General features: G+C 42.9%; 1 protein-coding gene across 1 annotated transcript; it reads right to left on the bottom strand.

Moving 5' to 3' along the window:
* Positions 1–8,311: 8,311 nt before the first annotated feature.
* On the bottom strand, positions 8,312–12,076 carry LOC129247310 (serine-rich adhesin for platelets-like). Its single transcript, XM_054886396.1, has 2 exons — positions 12,022–12,076; positions 8,312–11,961 (listed from the first exon to the last, which is right to left on the bottom strand). The coding sequence occupies exons 1-2, from the start codon at positions 12,074–12,076 to the stop codon at positions 8,312–8,314; spliced, it is 3,705 nt and encodes a 1,234-aa protein (XP_054742371.1).
* Between the last annotated feature and the right edge of the window lie 2,937 nt (positions 12,077–15,013).

A 15,013-nucleotide genomic window follows, 5' to 3' on the forward strand; every position in this document is an offset into this window, starting at 1 on the left:
ATTGTTTGTTCCTTGCATTTAAATGGGAAATAATTCTCTTGTGTAAAGCTAACGATGTCCCACGTTTCAAGACCGATGCACGTTTTTTCTAACAGGCTTTACGTTCAAGCAAGCTCTTCGCTTACAGAAAATGATGATGTCTCATCGTATTTTTTCAAAAAATGTTCTTGCGCTTATTAACTTTTCTAAGGAATTTGATAAGGTCAGCTCTCCAATGTTAATTTCAAAATTGCATAGTTTTGTGTTTCAAGCCATTTTTTGTTACGGGGAAGGTCGTACGGAGGTCACCGTAGCGGAATTGCTTGGTGCGTGACTACCATTCGGGAGTAATCTTAGATAGTAAGCTTACCTGGAAGAAGCAAATCGAGGAGAAGGTCTCTCGAACACTAAAAGTCTTCTGGCAGTGTAATATAACCTTTGGCAAGACATGGGGTCTAAGACCGGCGATAGTACACTGGCTGTACATCACCCTGATTAGACCCATTATTACACACGCCTCTGTAGTATGGTGGAAAGCTATAATAGTTAATTCCAGAGTGAAATCCCTAAACAGACTACAGGGAAGTGTGTGCTTGGGTATCACAGGTGCCATGAGTACGACATCTGGTGATGCCCTTAATGCCATTCTGAACTTGCAACCTCTAGATCTTCAAATTCGAAAGGAAGCAATGAGTCTGGGGAAATGAAATAAGCACTGGTCACTGTCAGATATACCACCAGTTGTCGGAACGGCGCACACTGTTCGCGATGCCAGTGGACAATCAGGTGCCTGTCGTTAGCTTCGGTAGGAAGTATGATGTTTTGATCCCAGATAGAGATCAATGGTTAAGTCCGGAGAACCCAATATCGGAATATCAGCACACTTTGTCCACTAACGGATCCAAAACCAGTGATGGAAGCGGATGTAGATGTACATACTTAGACGAAGACACTAAGTACTCCTATGCCACAGGACAGATGGCCACGGTATTGCTTACGGAAGTCTATGCCATCTTGAATGTGGCGTAGTGGCTAATTGAGAAAAAGTGGCGGGGCAACAGTATTGGAATTTGTTGTGACAGTCAAGCTACACTGAAAAACCTTGCCAACCCACGTTACTCTTCGCAGTTAGTTGGTGAATGTAAGACAAAACTGAACAGTGTTGCATAACACAATAAAGTTAGTCTTATTAGGGTGCCTGGACATTGTGGTATTAGCTGATAAATTGGCAAATGAAGACTCTTCGAGTGTGCCACTAGGCGCTGAACCCTTTCTAGGTGTCAATTCCGCATCGTCTCAATTATGAATTGACGACTTCATGAGGTCTACCCATAGAGGACGTTGGTCTGAGTTGAACTCGTGCAGAGTAGCCAAGTGCTTTGTAAAAGAACCAAACAGGAAAACAGCGATCTTTCTCCTAAAACTCTACAGAAATTACTTGAGAGTACTGGTGGGTGTAATTACAGGGCACATCTTCTGTGATCAGCATATGGCTACCATGGGGGTCGTGCACAGCCCGATATCCCTATCCTGTCTTGAGAATGACGACACTGCTGAGCATTTTCTCTGTAGCTGTCCGGCGTTTTCCAGAATCAGACTTAGGATATTGGGTTGCGATACACTGAGTATGGATAAAGTTCACACTATTCCTCTTCCGCATCTCTTAAGATTCATCAATGAATCCAAGAGATTTGGGAAAGAGTGACCTCAAAATAATTTATCCGTATTACCACCCACTTTTTTATCTTTCCTATCTCTATTATTTCTACTGAAATCTATGCGGGTGCAGTACAATGGTCTACTGACTGAGTGCTTGGACTTGTCCAAGCCCCCACGAATCTTCTTGTATGAAAGTCAAATAATAGAAAACGTTCTTTCTAATAGCTGCCGTTCTTGGCAGGCAATGAAAAACCTCCGAGTGTATGGAAGAGTGCCATGAAAAAGCTCCTCATAAAAAACCGGTGCCGTTCAGAGTCGGCTTAAAAACCGGTAGGTCTCTCCATTTGTGGAACAACATCAAGACGCATGCCACAAATAAGAGGAGGAGCTCGGCCAAACTCCTAACATAATAGTAAGCGCCCATTATTATTTTTTGAATGTTGAAATAAAAGCTCTTCGCTCGCTTGATCTCGCATTTTATTTCTTCAAAAAAAAAAAAAGTGTCCTTGCGCTCATTAAAGTTAGCTTTTCCAATGCATTTGACTGAATCAACCATTAATCGCAAATTGCGTAGTTTGGAATTTCAATCAATTTTTTTTAAATGGGTAAAGTCATACCTCTAATGTCGCAAATGTGTTGTTGTCGCTGCTAATATTTTTTCTTATTTCTTTGATGGATCTTTTGGTATCCCTTAGGGCAGTATTCCGGATCCTTTAATGATTTCAATTTTCGAAATTTCTGTTTATGCAGGCGATTTAAAATTTTGTTAATCAATTTCAAGTCTTTACATTTGTGTAGGTACCAGTCGCGGCTGGTTGTGCTAAAAATCGCCTTCACCTAAGTTGCAGGAAATGCTTGCAAATAGTGTTTTCTAAGTCTAGGCAAATATTTCTTCTTGATTGGAGCAATATTTTCTGCCTCATATTAAGGAATTGTCTCGCCAATACGAATGAAGTTTCGGATGTGGGTGTAATATAGGGTGGGTCATGTAAAATTTGCTTTTTGAATCGACTATAAAAAAAACTAATCAATATTTTTTCAAACTTTTTTTTTATTTTGAAGATTGAACATTGTCATTTATAAATAAAAAATAATATCGTTCAAATGACTACCACGACTAGCTTTAGAGTAGGCCATTCGATCAACCCAATTTTTAAGCACAATTTTCGATTGTTCGGGCTCCAATTTCATGAATCGCAACTTCAATTTCGTTTTTTAAAGCATCAATCGTCTCTGGATGGTTCGCATCGCATTTGTCCTTAACGGCTCCCCCCAAAAATTAGTCCAACGGGCTTAAATCACAGCTCCGAGGCGGCCAATTCATATCGGAATTTCGGCTGATTATTCGGTTTTCAAAAACGGTAGCCAAAAGTTCGAGTGTAACTTTGGCAGTGTGACAAGTTGCACCGTCCTGTTGAAACCAAATGTCGTCCATGTCATCCTCTTCAATTTTTGGAAACAACGCGTTGACGCGGTAACGCTCGCCATTTACTGTAACCGCGGCTCCTCGCTCATTTTCGAAAAAAATGGCCGGATGATGCCGCCAGACCAAAAACCACACCAAACAGTGACTCGTTGTGGATGCATTTGCTTCTTTACAGTACCGTGTGGATTTTTTGAGCACCAAATCCGACAATTTTGCTTATTGACGTAGCCACCGATGTGAAAATATGAAAAGAAGAAGAAGACTCACCACTTTGGAAATAGGTTTTCAATATTTCCCAATTTTGTTCAAACGTATGGCGTCCCATTTCGTAAATGTCAAACCTTTAAGTAAATTATGAACACATTTGACATGTCATTTATGTTACCATTCTCAAAAAAATAAGTGGTTCAAAAAGCAAACGCTATATGGCCCATCCTGTATACATTTTTAAAGTCATACACTCTTGCCACACTCGCCCTTATCCGGAGTATACGGATCCATGCATCCTAAAGTTACTGTTGATCTCTCTTATACGATTTACTTCGGAGTCGGGTTTCTTTGTATATAGGCCACATCACCTTCGCCTTTGCCATGCTTATAGACTTGAACGCATTCAAACGAATTTTCTTTCTTATGCTCTCTGTTTCGCTTACTTTTGCCGATCTCATTCCTTCGTATGATGGAAGAAGTGCTGTAATAAATTTAAAATCGTTACAAAATCTGAGGAGTACTCTTTCACTCTGCTTTCTCTTTGATATCATCAGTATTGTAATATACTGCCCTCTTCTTTTCGAGCGCATTTGTTTTTACTTTCGACAAAAAAAAAACTGAGGAGTTTATTAGAAGGGTTTACGTCTCTTGTGGCTCCAGATGGCATGCAAAGATAAATATTATGTTGCTTGAAATATAAAATGAAATTTAAAAACCTAAAAAATAAACAGAATTAAAGAGAACTAAGTTGTAGGCTGCGTAATACTATAAGAACACTTGTTTTGAAACAAACAAACTATTTGCAAAGTGAAACCGAAAGCAGTAAAACTATAATACATATTAAAACGCCAGTTTGTACTGGTATCATACTAACGCTTTCGGTTTCTAGGTTTAAGTCTATTTATTTACTCCGTTAATATTTCGCATATTAATTGTAACAGAACCAGAAATAAGACCAATGACTACTTACGCAATAGCTAAGCTCCTAATTTCAGGCTGCACGAAGCGTGGCTGTCGCTGATCTTGTTTTCTCAGGTGGCGCGCCGTTGTTGTCGCTGTCGTCTACCCTGTAGACCTAACGTCAACTTTTCCCATACAGTTGGAATAAGTAAACGAATGACCGTTAAAGCGACTATTAATGTTGTCACCAATTTGTGGCCAAAGTTCACGTACGCTGTGGCTGTTGTTATTGTTTTTATGCGCTGGTTGGTAGAATTACTGGTGCATACTAATGTGGTTATGTGCGGAGCCCTAGGAGCAAGTTGGGATTTTTTTTGGGATTTTTGACTTGCGGTAGTAAAATTTACTTTTCAGCAAAATTTGTTCCTATTTCATATTCTAAGTTCGTTGCTGCTTGATAAATTTTGTTACCTACGAAATAGAAGATAGGTTTGTGTTTTGTGCGCATGCTCTTCTACTTCTTAGCTTCACAGTCCCTGGTGGACCATGGTTTCGTCAACGATTTTTCGCCACTTTATTCCATCCATCTCTTCATCTCTCCAGCTGTGTCCGTTCATTTCCTTATGACCTGATTCGACGTCATCTAACCATCTCTTTCGCGGGCGGTCTCATTTTCTTCCTCCAATGGGTGTTAAAATAAAAGCTTTCCTAACATTTCGCTCTTCGGCATGCGCACGAATATCATTTGTGTACAGCGGAACTGCACAAATTATTTTTCAGGAAAGCGCAGAAAATATGGAGCTCCATTTCTTCATGTGATATTTCGAAAACCCTTTGTCCCCAGTACAACATACGGAGAACCCAGAAAGTCTTGGGGACTCCACGCCATTCGATTTACAAACTCGTAGTTGTGTTTGCCGGTTATTGGTCTATCGGCGCACACGCGGAAAAGGTAAGTTTACCATTTCACCTCCATTGCAGAAGCTGTGGGGACCTTTCAGAAAAGGAAACTGTTGAGCACTTTCTCTGTAAATTTCCGGGCTTGGCAGCTAGACGATTGCAGTCACTGAGTGCTACTTCCTTCGACAGCCTGGGTAGTGGCTCAACCTAAATACCATCAAACTTTTCGATTACATTAACGGCTCTTGATGACTGTTGATACCTGCACGTTGAAGGTCTCATAAAAGTATCAAAACGGCGCTTTAGTGCTACTTGTGGAGTGCCAGTGTGCTACTTAAACCATTTCATCCATCTACCTCAGCGTCCATATTTCTGCGGCCCATGTAAGGACGAGTCGTATCTGTGCTTTGTACATTCTTATTTTCTGTGCTCTGGATAAAACTTTCGATTTAAATAGTTTTATGTTAGAATAATAGGCCTTATTTGCAGCCTGAATTCTGTCGTTAAAAGTTACCGCCTAGTCTTTGTCTGTCGATAGTTTAAGTGTATTTTACGCGTAGCTGCTGCTTCCAGTTGCTCAGTGACTAAAATTAAAAAAGGACCTTTATTATTTACGCATTTGATAAGTGTAACCAGTTCTTGATCTTTTCGCAATTTTTGCACTGGAAAAGCACATCCATAAATTGCATTTTTTTGGAAGCTCTTAATGCGTATTGGTGAGACAATTTGGAAATTTCAGCAGGATAACGATCCGAAGCACACTTCTCGCGTAGCAAAGCCGTCTTTCGAAGACATTGAGCATCTTCAAGTGCCGCCTTAAATCCTATAGAAAATCTTTGGATCGACGTGAAACATGTACTCTGTACGCAGAATAACGACAATTTGGATCAATTATTTGAAAAGGCCAAGGCAGCACGGGATTCCATTCCTGTTGAACTTTGCAGAGATTTAATAAGCCAACGCAAAGGCGCAGTGCAGAAGTAATAGAGCAGAAAGGATTTTCCACAAAATATTATTTAGTGCATACTTTTCTCTTTCGCCTACATTTTTGTTGTATTACCTTTTGTTTATGAAGTGAAAAAATTGATGTTTTTCTTAGACAAAAAGACTGATACAAATTGAAAACATTTTAAATTTATAAAATAAAACCTAATACGCAAAACATTTAAGTGATTTTATTGAAAAAAAGTCTGAAATGGAGAAAAGTGGGTATTGTTGCTTAAGAGCAGTTCACCGTCATTACCTACCTTCGGTGGCCGCTCGCACCACGATTACTGTCCGCTGTCGCAGTTGCTGTCGTCACTACTTCCGCTGTGGCCGGCATCGAATTTCGGGAGATTTAAGGTTTATGAGTAATAAACATGAAGAGTATGACGGTAAGGGAACCCGTGCAATCCTATTAGTGGCAAACTGATTGACCAGCCTCCATATTTTTTTTATATCCTTGTTTACTCCGCTCGGTACCATAGGGCCACGATTAGACTCTTTCATCGACAACAGTTCTGGGCTGTTAGTTTTGCCCAGTCCCACGTGATATCGGCATCTGCTAGCTCGCGCAACATCGATCTTTTCCAAGTAATCTTTGACCGACCGTGACCCCTGCTGCCTTGCGAGTTCCAGTCCAGTGCCATTCTCATGATGCTAGCTGGAGGTTTTCTAAGCGTGTGACCTAACCATCGCCACTCTCTACGTTTGATTTGCCATATAATGGGCTCCGCATTCTTTGATCTCCACAGAGCGTCGTTGCTGTTGGTGCTCGGCCAAAATATTCTAACGACGATGCGATGGCTTTTGTTGACGAAAGATTGTAGGCTCTGTGTGATGGTGTTGGACACCAGCTATGCTTCACTTCCGTACTTGAAGTCATTTATAAAAAGTATGAAAGGCAGAGGACCAGACAGACTACAGAGGAAGCAACAAAAGGTCGAGGTCACTTATGGTGGCTAAAATTTCAAATAGTGTTCTGGAAGTCTAAAAAATGTAGTTGGCACCATTATTAACTGTATATATTAAATTGCAACATTTGTAGTAATACTTTTTTCACTCAGCTGCTTTTTTCTCTTTTCCAGCTTAAAAGACATTTTTTAGTCATTTTGAATAGAATTGAAAATTTTCTTATAAAAATATAAGAACCAACAGCTGCCAGTGAAATTGGTCAGCAAGATCATGTCTTCCTTGATTAATTCTATTGCACACTCAGGTCCACAGTAATAGGATATGTAATAGCTACTTGTTTCACCATCCTCGTGTAGGCGCAGAAACAGTTTTCTTCAGGCACTAGATCTAGAGACTTTGGTTAGCAGATATTCGTAAAATTGTTTATCAAGAAAGCCCTACACCTCTACTCCAGCCCATTGGTAACCATCCTTCAAGATTTCTCCGAATAATTAGACTGTGGAATCTCTTTGGTGCCATCTTTGGTATAAGCAATGCACAAAGTAGGAGAATGACATTGACGTAGATTAGTTACTTACTGGAAGGACTTCTGGGTATCGCGTATCAGCTTGGTGGCCTCTGGTTAGCGCCAAGAATTATAGATTACAAGATTTGTACCCCGTTCGAAACGAAATTTTGGCTTGAACATCTTAAAAGGCAGACTCAAATATGAGGCAGACTCTGTTGGGTCAAACGTCGAAAATGTTGATACAATCATGGAAATCGTAGAGTATTTTAAATACCTTTGCAATGCTATTACCAGTTGTTTTCTTAACGATTGATTGTTTCTAGACCTATCGAAGTGTTTTCTTCTTAATTGGCGCAGGAACGGTTCTGGTTCGATCCCCACTGCTAACATAAAACAGTTCACAATGAGTGACAGAGATCTAAAAACCTTAAGCAAACTAAAACATCATCAACATCGTTTGAATATCAACAATTTGATGAAATTTTACCATGTTTTAAAAAAGTATGAATACATTTTTCCTTAAAATTAGCTTTCTATACATTTATTTTATACATTTCATGAAATCAGGCACAATGTGAAGCTGATACGAGATGAAGGCGGATAAAGCGCAAATGGCAATCTAATATTTTAAAAGCCACGTGGTGGAGCGATCCTTAATATGGCAGCTCAGTTCAGGCAGATACATAGATAATGTCACTCAAAAGTTTCACTTCTGAAATACCCTTTAAATGGATTTCGCTTAAACGAACTCCAGTGAGGTGTTTTTTGGTTGAAGAGACTGGTTGGAAATAAAGCGATTGCGGGCTAGGCAGTTGAGGCTGCTGTGAGAGCAACTATAGAAGTGAAATGATTTTTTTAAGTATCTCTCGAAATTTAGAATTCGAAAATAGAGACTTCAGCAAATCCCACAGTTTTCTAAAGTTTGGCCATGGATCAGTTGTGGATTTTTCTGTTGTGGATGCCTCTATGGTGGATGCCTCTGTGGTGGTTGTCTCGGTTGAAGATGCAGTAGTTGAGGGTGAAGCGGTTGAGGAAGAAGGCGCGCTAGTAGTTGAGGATGCTTTGGTTGAGGATGCGCCAGTTGAGGATGCTTCGGTTAAAGGTGCAATAGTTGTAGTTGCGTTTGTTGAGGATGAAGCGGTTGAGGAAGAAGGCGCGCTAGTAGTTGAGGATGCTTTGGTTGAGGATGCTTTAGTTGAAGATGCCTCGGTTGAAGGTGCATCAGTTGAGGATGCTTCGGTGGAGGATGCGTCAGCTGAGGATGCGTCAGATGAGGATGCTTCGGTGGAGGATGCGTCAGCTGAGGATGCGTCAGTTGAGGATGCTTCAGTTACAGATGCGTCAGTTGAGGATGCATCAGTTGATGAAGCCTCGGTTGAGGATGCATCAGGTGAAGGTGCATCAGTTGAGGATGCTTCGGTTGAGGAGGCGTCAGCTGAAGGTGCTTCAGTTGAGGATGCTTCGGTTGAGGAGGCGTCAGCTGAAGGTGCATCAGTTGAGGATGCTTCTGTGGAGGATGCGTCAGCTGAGGATGCGTCGGTTGAGGATGCATCAGGTGAAGGTGCATCAGTTGAGGATGCTTCGGTTGAGGAGGCGTCAGCTGAAGGTGCATCAGTTGAGGATGCTTCTGTGGAGGATGCGTCAGCTGAGGATGCGTCGGTTGAGGATGCATCAAGTGAAGGTGCATCAGTTGAGGATGCTTCGGTTGAGGAGACGTCAGCTGAAGGTGCGTCAGTTGAGGATGCATCAGGTGAAGGTGCATCAGTTACAGATGCGTCAGTTGAGGATGCATCAGTTGATGAAGCCTCGGTTGAGGATGCATCAGGTGAAGGTGCATCAGTTGAGGATGCTTCGGTTGAGGAGGCGTCAGCTGAAGGTGCATCAGTTGAGGATGCTTCGGTGGAGGATGCGTCAGATGAGGATGCTTCGGTGGAGGATGCGTCAGCTGAGGATGCGTCAGTTGAGGATGCTTCAGTTACAGATGCGTCAGTTGAAGGTGCGTCAGTTGAGGATGCTTCGGTTGAGGAGGCGTCAGCTGAAGGTGCATCAGTTGAGGATGCTTCGGTGGAGGATGCGTCAGCTGAGGATGCGTCAGTTGAGGATGCTTCGGTTGAGGAGGCGTCAGCTGAGGATGCGTCAGTTGAGGATGCATCAGTTGAAGGTGCATCAGTTGAGGATGCTTCGGTTGAGGAGGCGTCAGCTGAAGGTGCATCAGTTGAGGATGCTTCGGTGGAGGATGCGTCAGATGAGGATGCTTCGGTGGAGGATGCGTCAGCTGAAGATGCGTCAGTTGAGGATGCTTCAGTTACAGATGCGTCAGTTGAAGGTGCATCAGTTGAGGATGCTTCGGTTGAGGAGGCGTCAGCTGAAGGTGCATCAGTTGAGGATGCTTCGGTGGAGGATGTGTCAGATGAGGATGCTTCGGTGGAGGATGCGTCAGCTGAGGATGCGTCAGTTGAGGATGCTTCAGTTACAGATGCGTCAGTTGAAGGTGCATCAGTTGAGGATGCTTCGGTTGAGGAGGCGTCAGCTGAAGGTGCATAAGTTGAGGATGCTTCAGTGGAGGATGCGTCAGCTGAGGATGCGTCAGTTGATGAAGCCTCGGTTGAGGATGCATCAGGTGAAGGTGCATCAGTTGAGGAGGCTTCGGTTGAGGAGGCGTCAGCTGAAGGTGCATCAGTTGAGGATGCTTCGGTGGAGGATGCGTCAGATGAGGATGCTTCGGTGGAGGATGCGTCAGCTGAGGATGCGTCAGTTGAGGATGCTTCAGTTACAGATGCGTCAGTTGAAGGTGCATCAGTTGAGGATGCTTCGGTTGAGGAGGCGTCAGCTGAAGGTGCATCAGTTGAGGATGCTTCGGTGGAGGATGCGTCAGCTGAGGATGCGTCAGTTGAGGATGCTTCGGTTGAGGAGGCGTCAGCTGAGGATGCGTCAGTTGAGGATGCATCAGTTGAAGGTGCATCAGTTGAGGATGCTTCGGTTGAGGAGGGGTCAGCTGAAGGTGCATCAGTTGAGGATGCTTCGGTGGAGGATGCGTCAGATGAGGATGCTTCGGTGGAGGATGCGTCAGCTGAGGATGCGTCAGTTGAGGATGCTTCAGTTACAGATGCGTCAGTTGAAGGTGCATCAGTTGAGGATGCTTCGGTTGAGGAGGCGTCAGCTGAGGGTGCATCAGTTGAGGATGCTTCGGTGGAGGATGCGTCAGCTGAGGATGCGTCAGTTGAGGATGCATCAGTTGAAGGTGCATCAGTTGAGGATGCTTCGGTTGAGGAGGCGTCAGCTGAAGGTGCATCAGTTGAGGATGCTTCGGTGGAGGATGCGTCAGATGAGGATGCTTCGGTGGAGGATGCGTCAGCTGAGGATGCGTCAGTTGAGGATGCTTCAGTTACAGATGCGTCAGTTGAAGGTGCGTCAGTTGAGGATGCTTCGGTTGAGGAGGCGTCAGCTGAGGATGAGTCAGTTGAGGATGCTTCGGTTGAGGAGGCGTCAGTTACAGATGCGTCAGTTGAGGATGCATCAGTTGATGAAGCCTCGGTTGAGGATGCATCAGGTGAAGGTGCATCAGTTGAGGATGCTTCGGTTGAGGAGGCGTCAGCTGAGGGTGCATCAGTTGAGGATGCTTCGGTGGAGGATGCGTCAGCTGAGGATGCGTCAGTTGAGGATGCTTCGGTTGAGGAGGCGTCAGCTGAAGGTGCATCAGTTGAGGATGCTTCGGTGGAGGATGCGTCAGCTGAGGATGCGTCAGTTGAGGATGCTTCGGTTGAGGAGGCGTCAGTTACAGATGCGTCAGTTGAGGATGCATCAGTTGATGAAGCCTCGGTTGAGGATGCATCAGGCGAAGGTGCATCAGTTGAGGATGCTTCGGTTGAGGAGGCGTCAGCTGAGGATGCTTTGGTTGAGGATGCTTCAGTTGAAGATGCTTCGGTTGAAGATGACGTGGTTGGGGATGCATCAGTGGAGGAAGCCTCGGTTGAGGATGCGTCGCTTGGGGAAGCGTCAGTTGAGGATGGCTCGGTTGAATGTGCATCCGTTGAAGACGCGTCTGTTGAAGAAGCTTCGGTTGATTGTGCCTCGGTTAAGGATGGACCAGTTGAGGTTGCGTTGGTTGAGGATGCATCATTTGAGATTGCATCAGTTGAAGATGCTTCGGTTGAGGATGCCTCGGTGGAAGGTGCATCAGTCGAAGATGCAGTTGTTGACTGTGTTTTGGTTACAGGCGCAGCAGTAGAAGTTGTGGTTTCAACAGGGGGTGGCGCAAGCGTTGTTGGAGTCCGTACTGGCGGGCAACGACGTCCTTTACATCCTTCATTTTTTTTCGGGCTGTGTAGATCTTTCCATATTTTTGAAAGTAACCCGGATAAGCTAAATTGAAGTTCTGTATTCGAGTCCGTTCCGCTTGTTTCTTCTGAGGAACCTTCGCTACTTTCTTCTACAGAATTCTTAGATGCATCGTCTTTAAGAGAACTGAGGGAAATGCCTCGGCCTGGAAATATTTTAGGTTTTATATTTAAAACGGAATTTGATAGCAGCTATTGAAACTCACCTTGGACGAAGACCACAGCTAACGCAATTAAAAGTAGGCCCGTAAATAATTTCATCTTTCCAGGTAGTTGAACTCCTGCAAACTGCTATAAAATTTTACCTCGATAACACTTATATACCAAAATTTTACTTAATCAAATATTAAAATAATGACAGTCGGTTTTTAAGAACTTATTTGTTACAATTTGTTAGAACAAATGTGTTGACAATAACACAAATAAATTGTGTGCGTTAGTTATTTTTAATATTTTTAAAGCAGACGCTAATGTAAAAAAACAGTTGTCTGGAACTTTGTATTTGTCTTGTTTAATCAACTCGTTTTCAGTTATAGTTATTGAGATTGTGCGATTTTTCGCCGTAGGTAGGGAGAAATCGACCAAATATCTGCCGAGCCATGCACAGCGGCGACAATTTGTGTGACGCCGCACTTCATGGCAACTTGAATTTCAATGCATCCCAGATGTGATAGCCGGCTCAGGTGTAGATGGCTGTGAGGCGGACGACATGAAGCATCTGTGAGCGCTGAAACTGCAGTTGGAGCCTGAAAAGTTAGAAGTAAAAAATAGTTGAGAATTATAAACAAACTTCTAAAACAATGCCCAAAATGTTCCTACTCATGCAGAATATGAGACGTATCGAAAGTTAGCTCTACCTCCTGTTTAGTTGATGGCTTTTCATTTTAGGTGATGGGACCTTGTCATCATTAATTTTCATATTATATATGAAAACAAGTGCAAAATAAAGTTATGGTATTCAGTAAATACAAGAAAATTCTTCTTGTAGTAATCGTCTCGTAAGACAGGCTGTGTGCGCGAGGCAAGGCATCGATGACAGCTTCGGAAAATGTCGCTGTGGTGAGTCAATTTAAAAGAAGCCAAAAACAGTCGATGATGTACCTTGGAGTAGAATTGGACATCTCTCAGCCCATATTGTGGTGAATTTTGCACAAAAATCTTGACCAGCGCTCTTAGGGAACGAAATACAATAATTCCACTTCAGTACATAAAGGGTGGTTAAATTTTAAGGGCCGATGTTGAATGTGAACCACACCTAAACGTCAATTTTTTTTCTGCATTTCATTTGATATTTTTCAATTTCAGACGAATTCAATTTGAACCATTGGACAATCGGGTGAAGGTGTGCCGCCGAGGCCGCGGCGCAGTTTTATGTCAACTCCTTCAGGAACTTTTTCATGGCAGAAAGATACATAGAGGTTTGCCATGCTAGCCGAGAAGCGACCGGCCTTAAAATAATCTTGTCTATCTGTTGGTGTTTGATGGTCACAGTGTATTTCAACCCGGATCCTGCCGAATAGTAGGTACGCGGCCAATAATATGGAGACATGGCCGTGCATTTACTTCCTTACTCCCTTGGCTCACTCGATGCTTTAAGTACAGCGAGTGGTTAGGTCGACGCTGAGTTCTCAATTTTTGTTCTTTCTTTCTCTCTGCAGCGTCCGTTGAAAAATTTGTATTTCAACAAAATAAACTTCAAGTTGGCATTCGCAGTGCATTGAGGACAAAATATTGCCTTTTAATTTCTCATTCAACGTTCCAATATAAATTTTTGTTATAATTGACGTTTGTGTTAAGCGCTATAAAAATATTTATTCATTATTATAGCGGGACGAGAACAAATAAATAGAAAAAACGTAAAACATTTGTATAAAAATGTGATCACAGAATTTCTCAATGCACGTCACACGTCTGTCGAATAAAACTAGATAGACACTCGACATAGAAACTCGACGTACATATGTTATTTGGTCAAAAATTATTTGAAGCACTTGTTAAAATATGTATTCATAACTAGCAAATACCCCGCATGAGCTCCTGTACCGTTGAAGCAAATTATGCAAATACGAAATAATGGTAAATAACACAATAAGAAAACAGATATAGAAATCAGAAAGCAATAACTTTCATCTCTGCGTTTCCTGATTCCTTTCGCTTTTTATGCAGGCCACAAACGGTAAACAAATCCAAACAATCGGCTGAAGCTCATTTGTACTGCACTTGGGTCCCTTATTTAATTTTCTTTAGATCTACGCGACCTCCGAAAATATCTGTGTGATCTTGTGGTGCCAAGTATCCAAGTAGCCAAAGAGCCAAGATGGTCGCTTCTTAACACATCAGTGCCAAAGACCTCAAGACTGATTCAAGCGATGGCCCGGCAGATGCACAGAAAGTGGCCCTTTGTGCTGGGAAGAGTGCACTGTCTGAGAGAAGGCAGGCATCTCAGGCATTCCATTTGCTTGATCAACAGTCTAGTGGCCCGTCATCAGTCCAACCAGCTGCCTACAGTTCCTTCTGCTTAGTGACAGTAGGATCTGCGAAAGTCGGTCGGGATTGACAGGTAACATCAGTTTTGTCCATCTGTAAGTCTGCCAAGCTCGTTTGTGGATTGAAGTAACCCGTTTGCTAGCCGTAGCTTTGATGGCGGCAGGTGGTAGTAGAAGAACGGGTTCCGGGGCAAAGAAGTTGGCCTAAGAGCCCATCAGAGTCAGAGATCTCGTTACGCTCGATACCCACGTTTCCCGGGACCGTTCATAGTTCACCGAAACAGTTCAGCCTGGATATACAGGATTCAACTACCCTTGAATTGCTTGGAGCGCTGTCTAAGGCCACGAGCCCAGCTTTGCTGCCGCTGCAGACACATACAGATCTGCCTCTCCATCTGTTTTCCACAACGAAGTTCATTGCTTCTTGAATGGCGAATTACTTATTCTCATAAGTCTCTTGATACAACAGAAAGTTACCGAAATGAGAGAAGCAATAACGCCGAAGGAGAGGCTATCCGCAACTTTTAGATTTCTGGCTTCTGGTCAGAGTTTTGCCGATTTTAAGCTTCTGACAAATTTATCACCTCACAGTCTAGGATGTATTATTATAGAAACATGTGAGGCAATAATTTTAACATCACAAGATTTCATTAAGGTAAGTAAGTAAGGAGATTTATAAGTATATTTCAAAGTGCATTTAAATTAAAAAGTA

This window comes from Anastrepha obliqua, chromosome 5, assembly GCF_027943255.1.
Source record: "Anastrepha obliqua isolate idAnaObli1 chromosome 5, idAnaObli1_1.0, whole genome shotgun sequence".
NCBI lineage: Eukaryota > Metazoa > Arthropoda > Insecta > Diptera > Tephritidae > Anastrepha > Anastrepha obliqua.

Excerpts from the sequence above, each read along its gene's own strand:
- LOC129247310 (XM_054886396.1), bottom strand. The coding sequence starts at position 12,076 with ATGAAATTATTTACGGGCCTACTTTTAATTGCGTTAGCTGTGGTCTTC. Across the intron at positions 11,962-12,021 it reads AGCTGTGGTCTTCGTCCAAG|GCCGAGGCATTTCCCTCAGT; the intron begins GTGAGTTTCAAT and ends AAATATTTCCAG.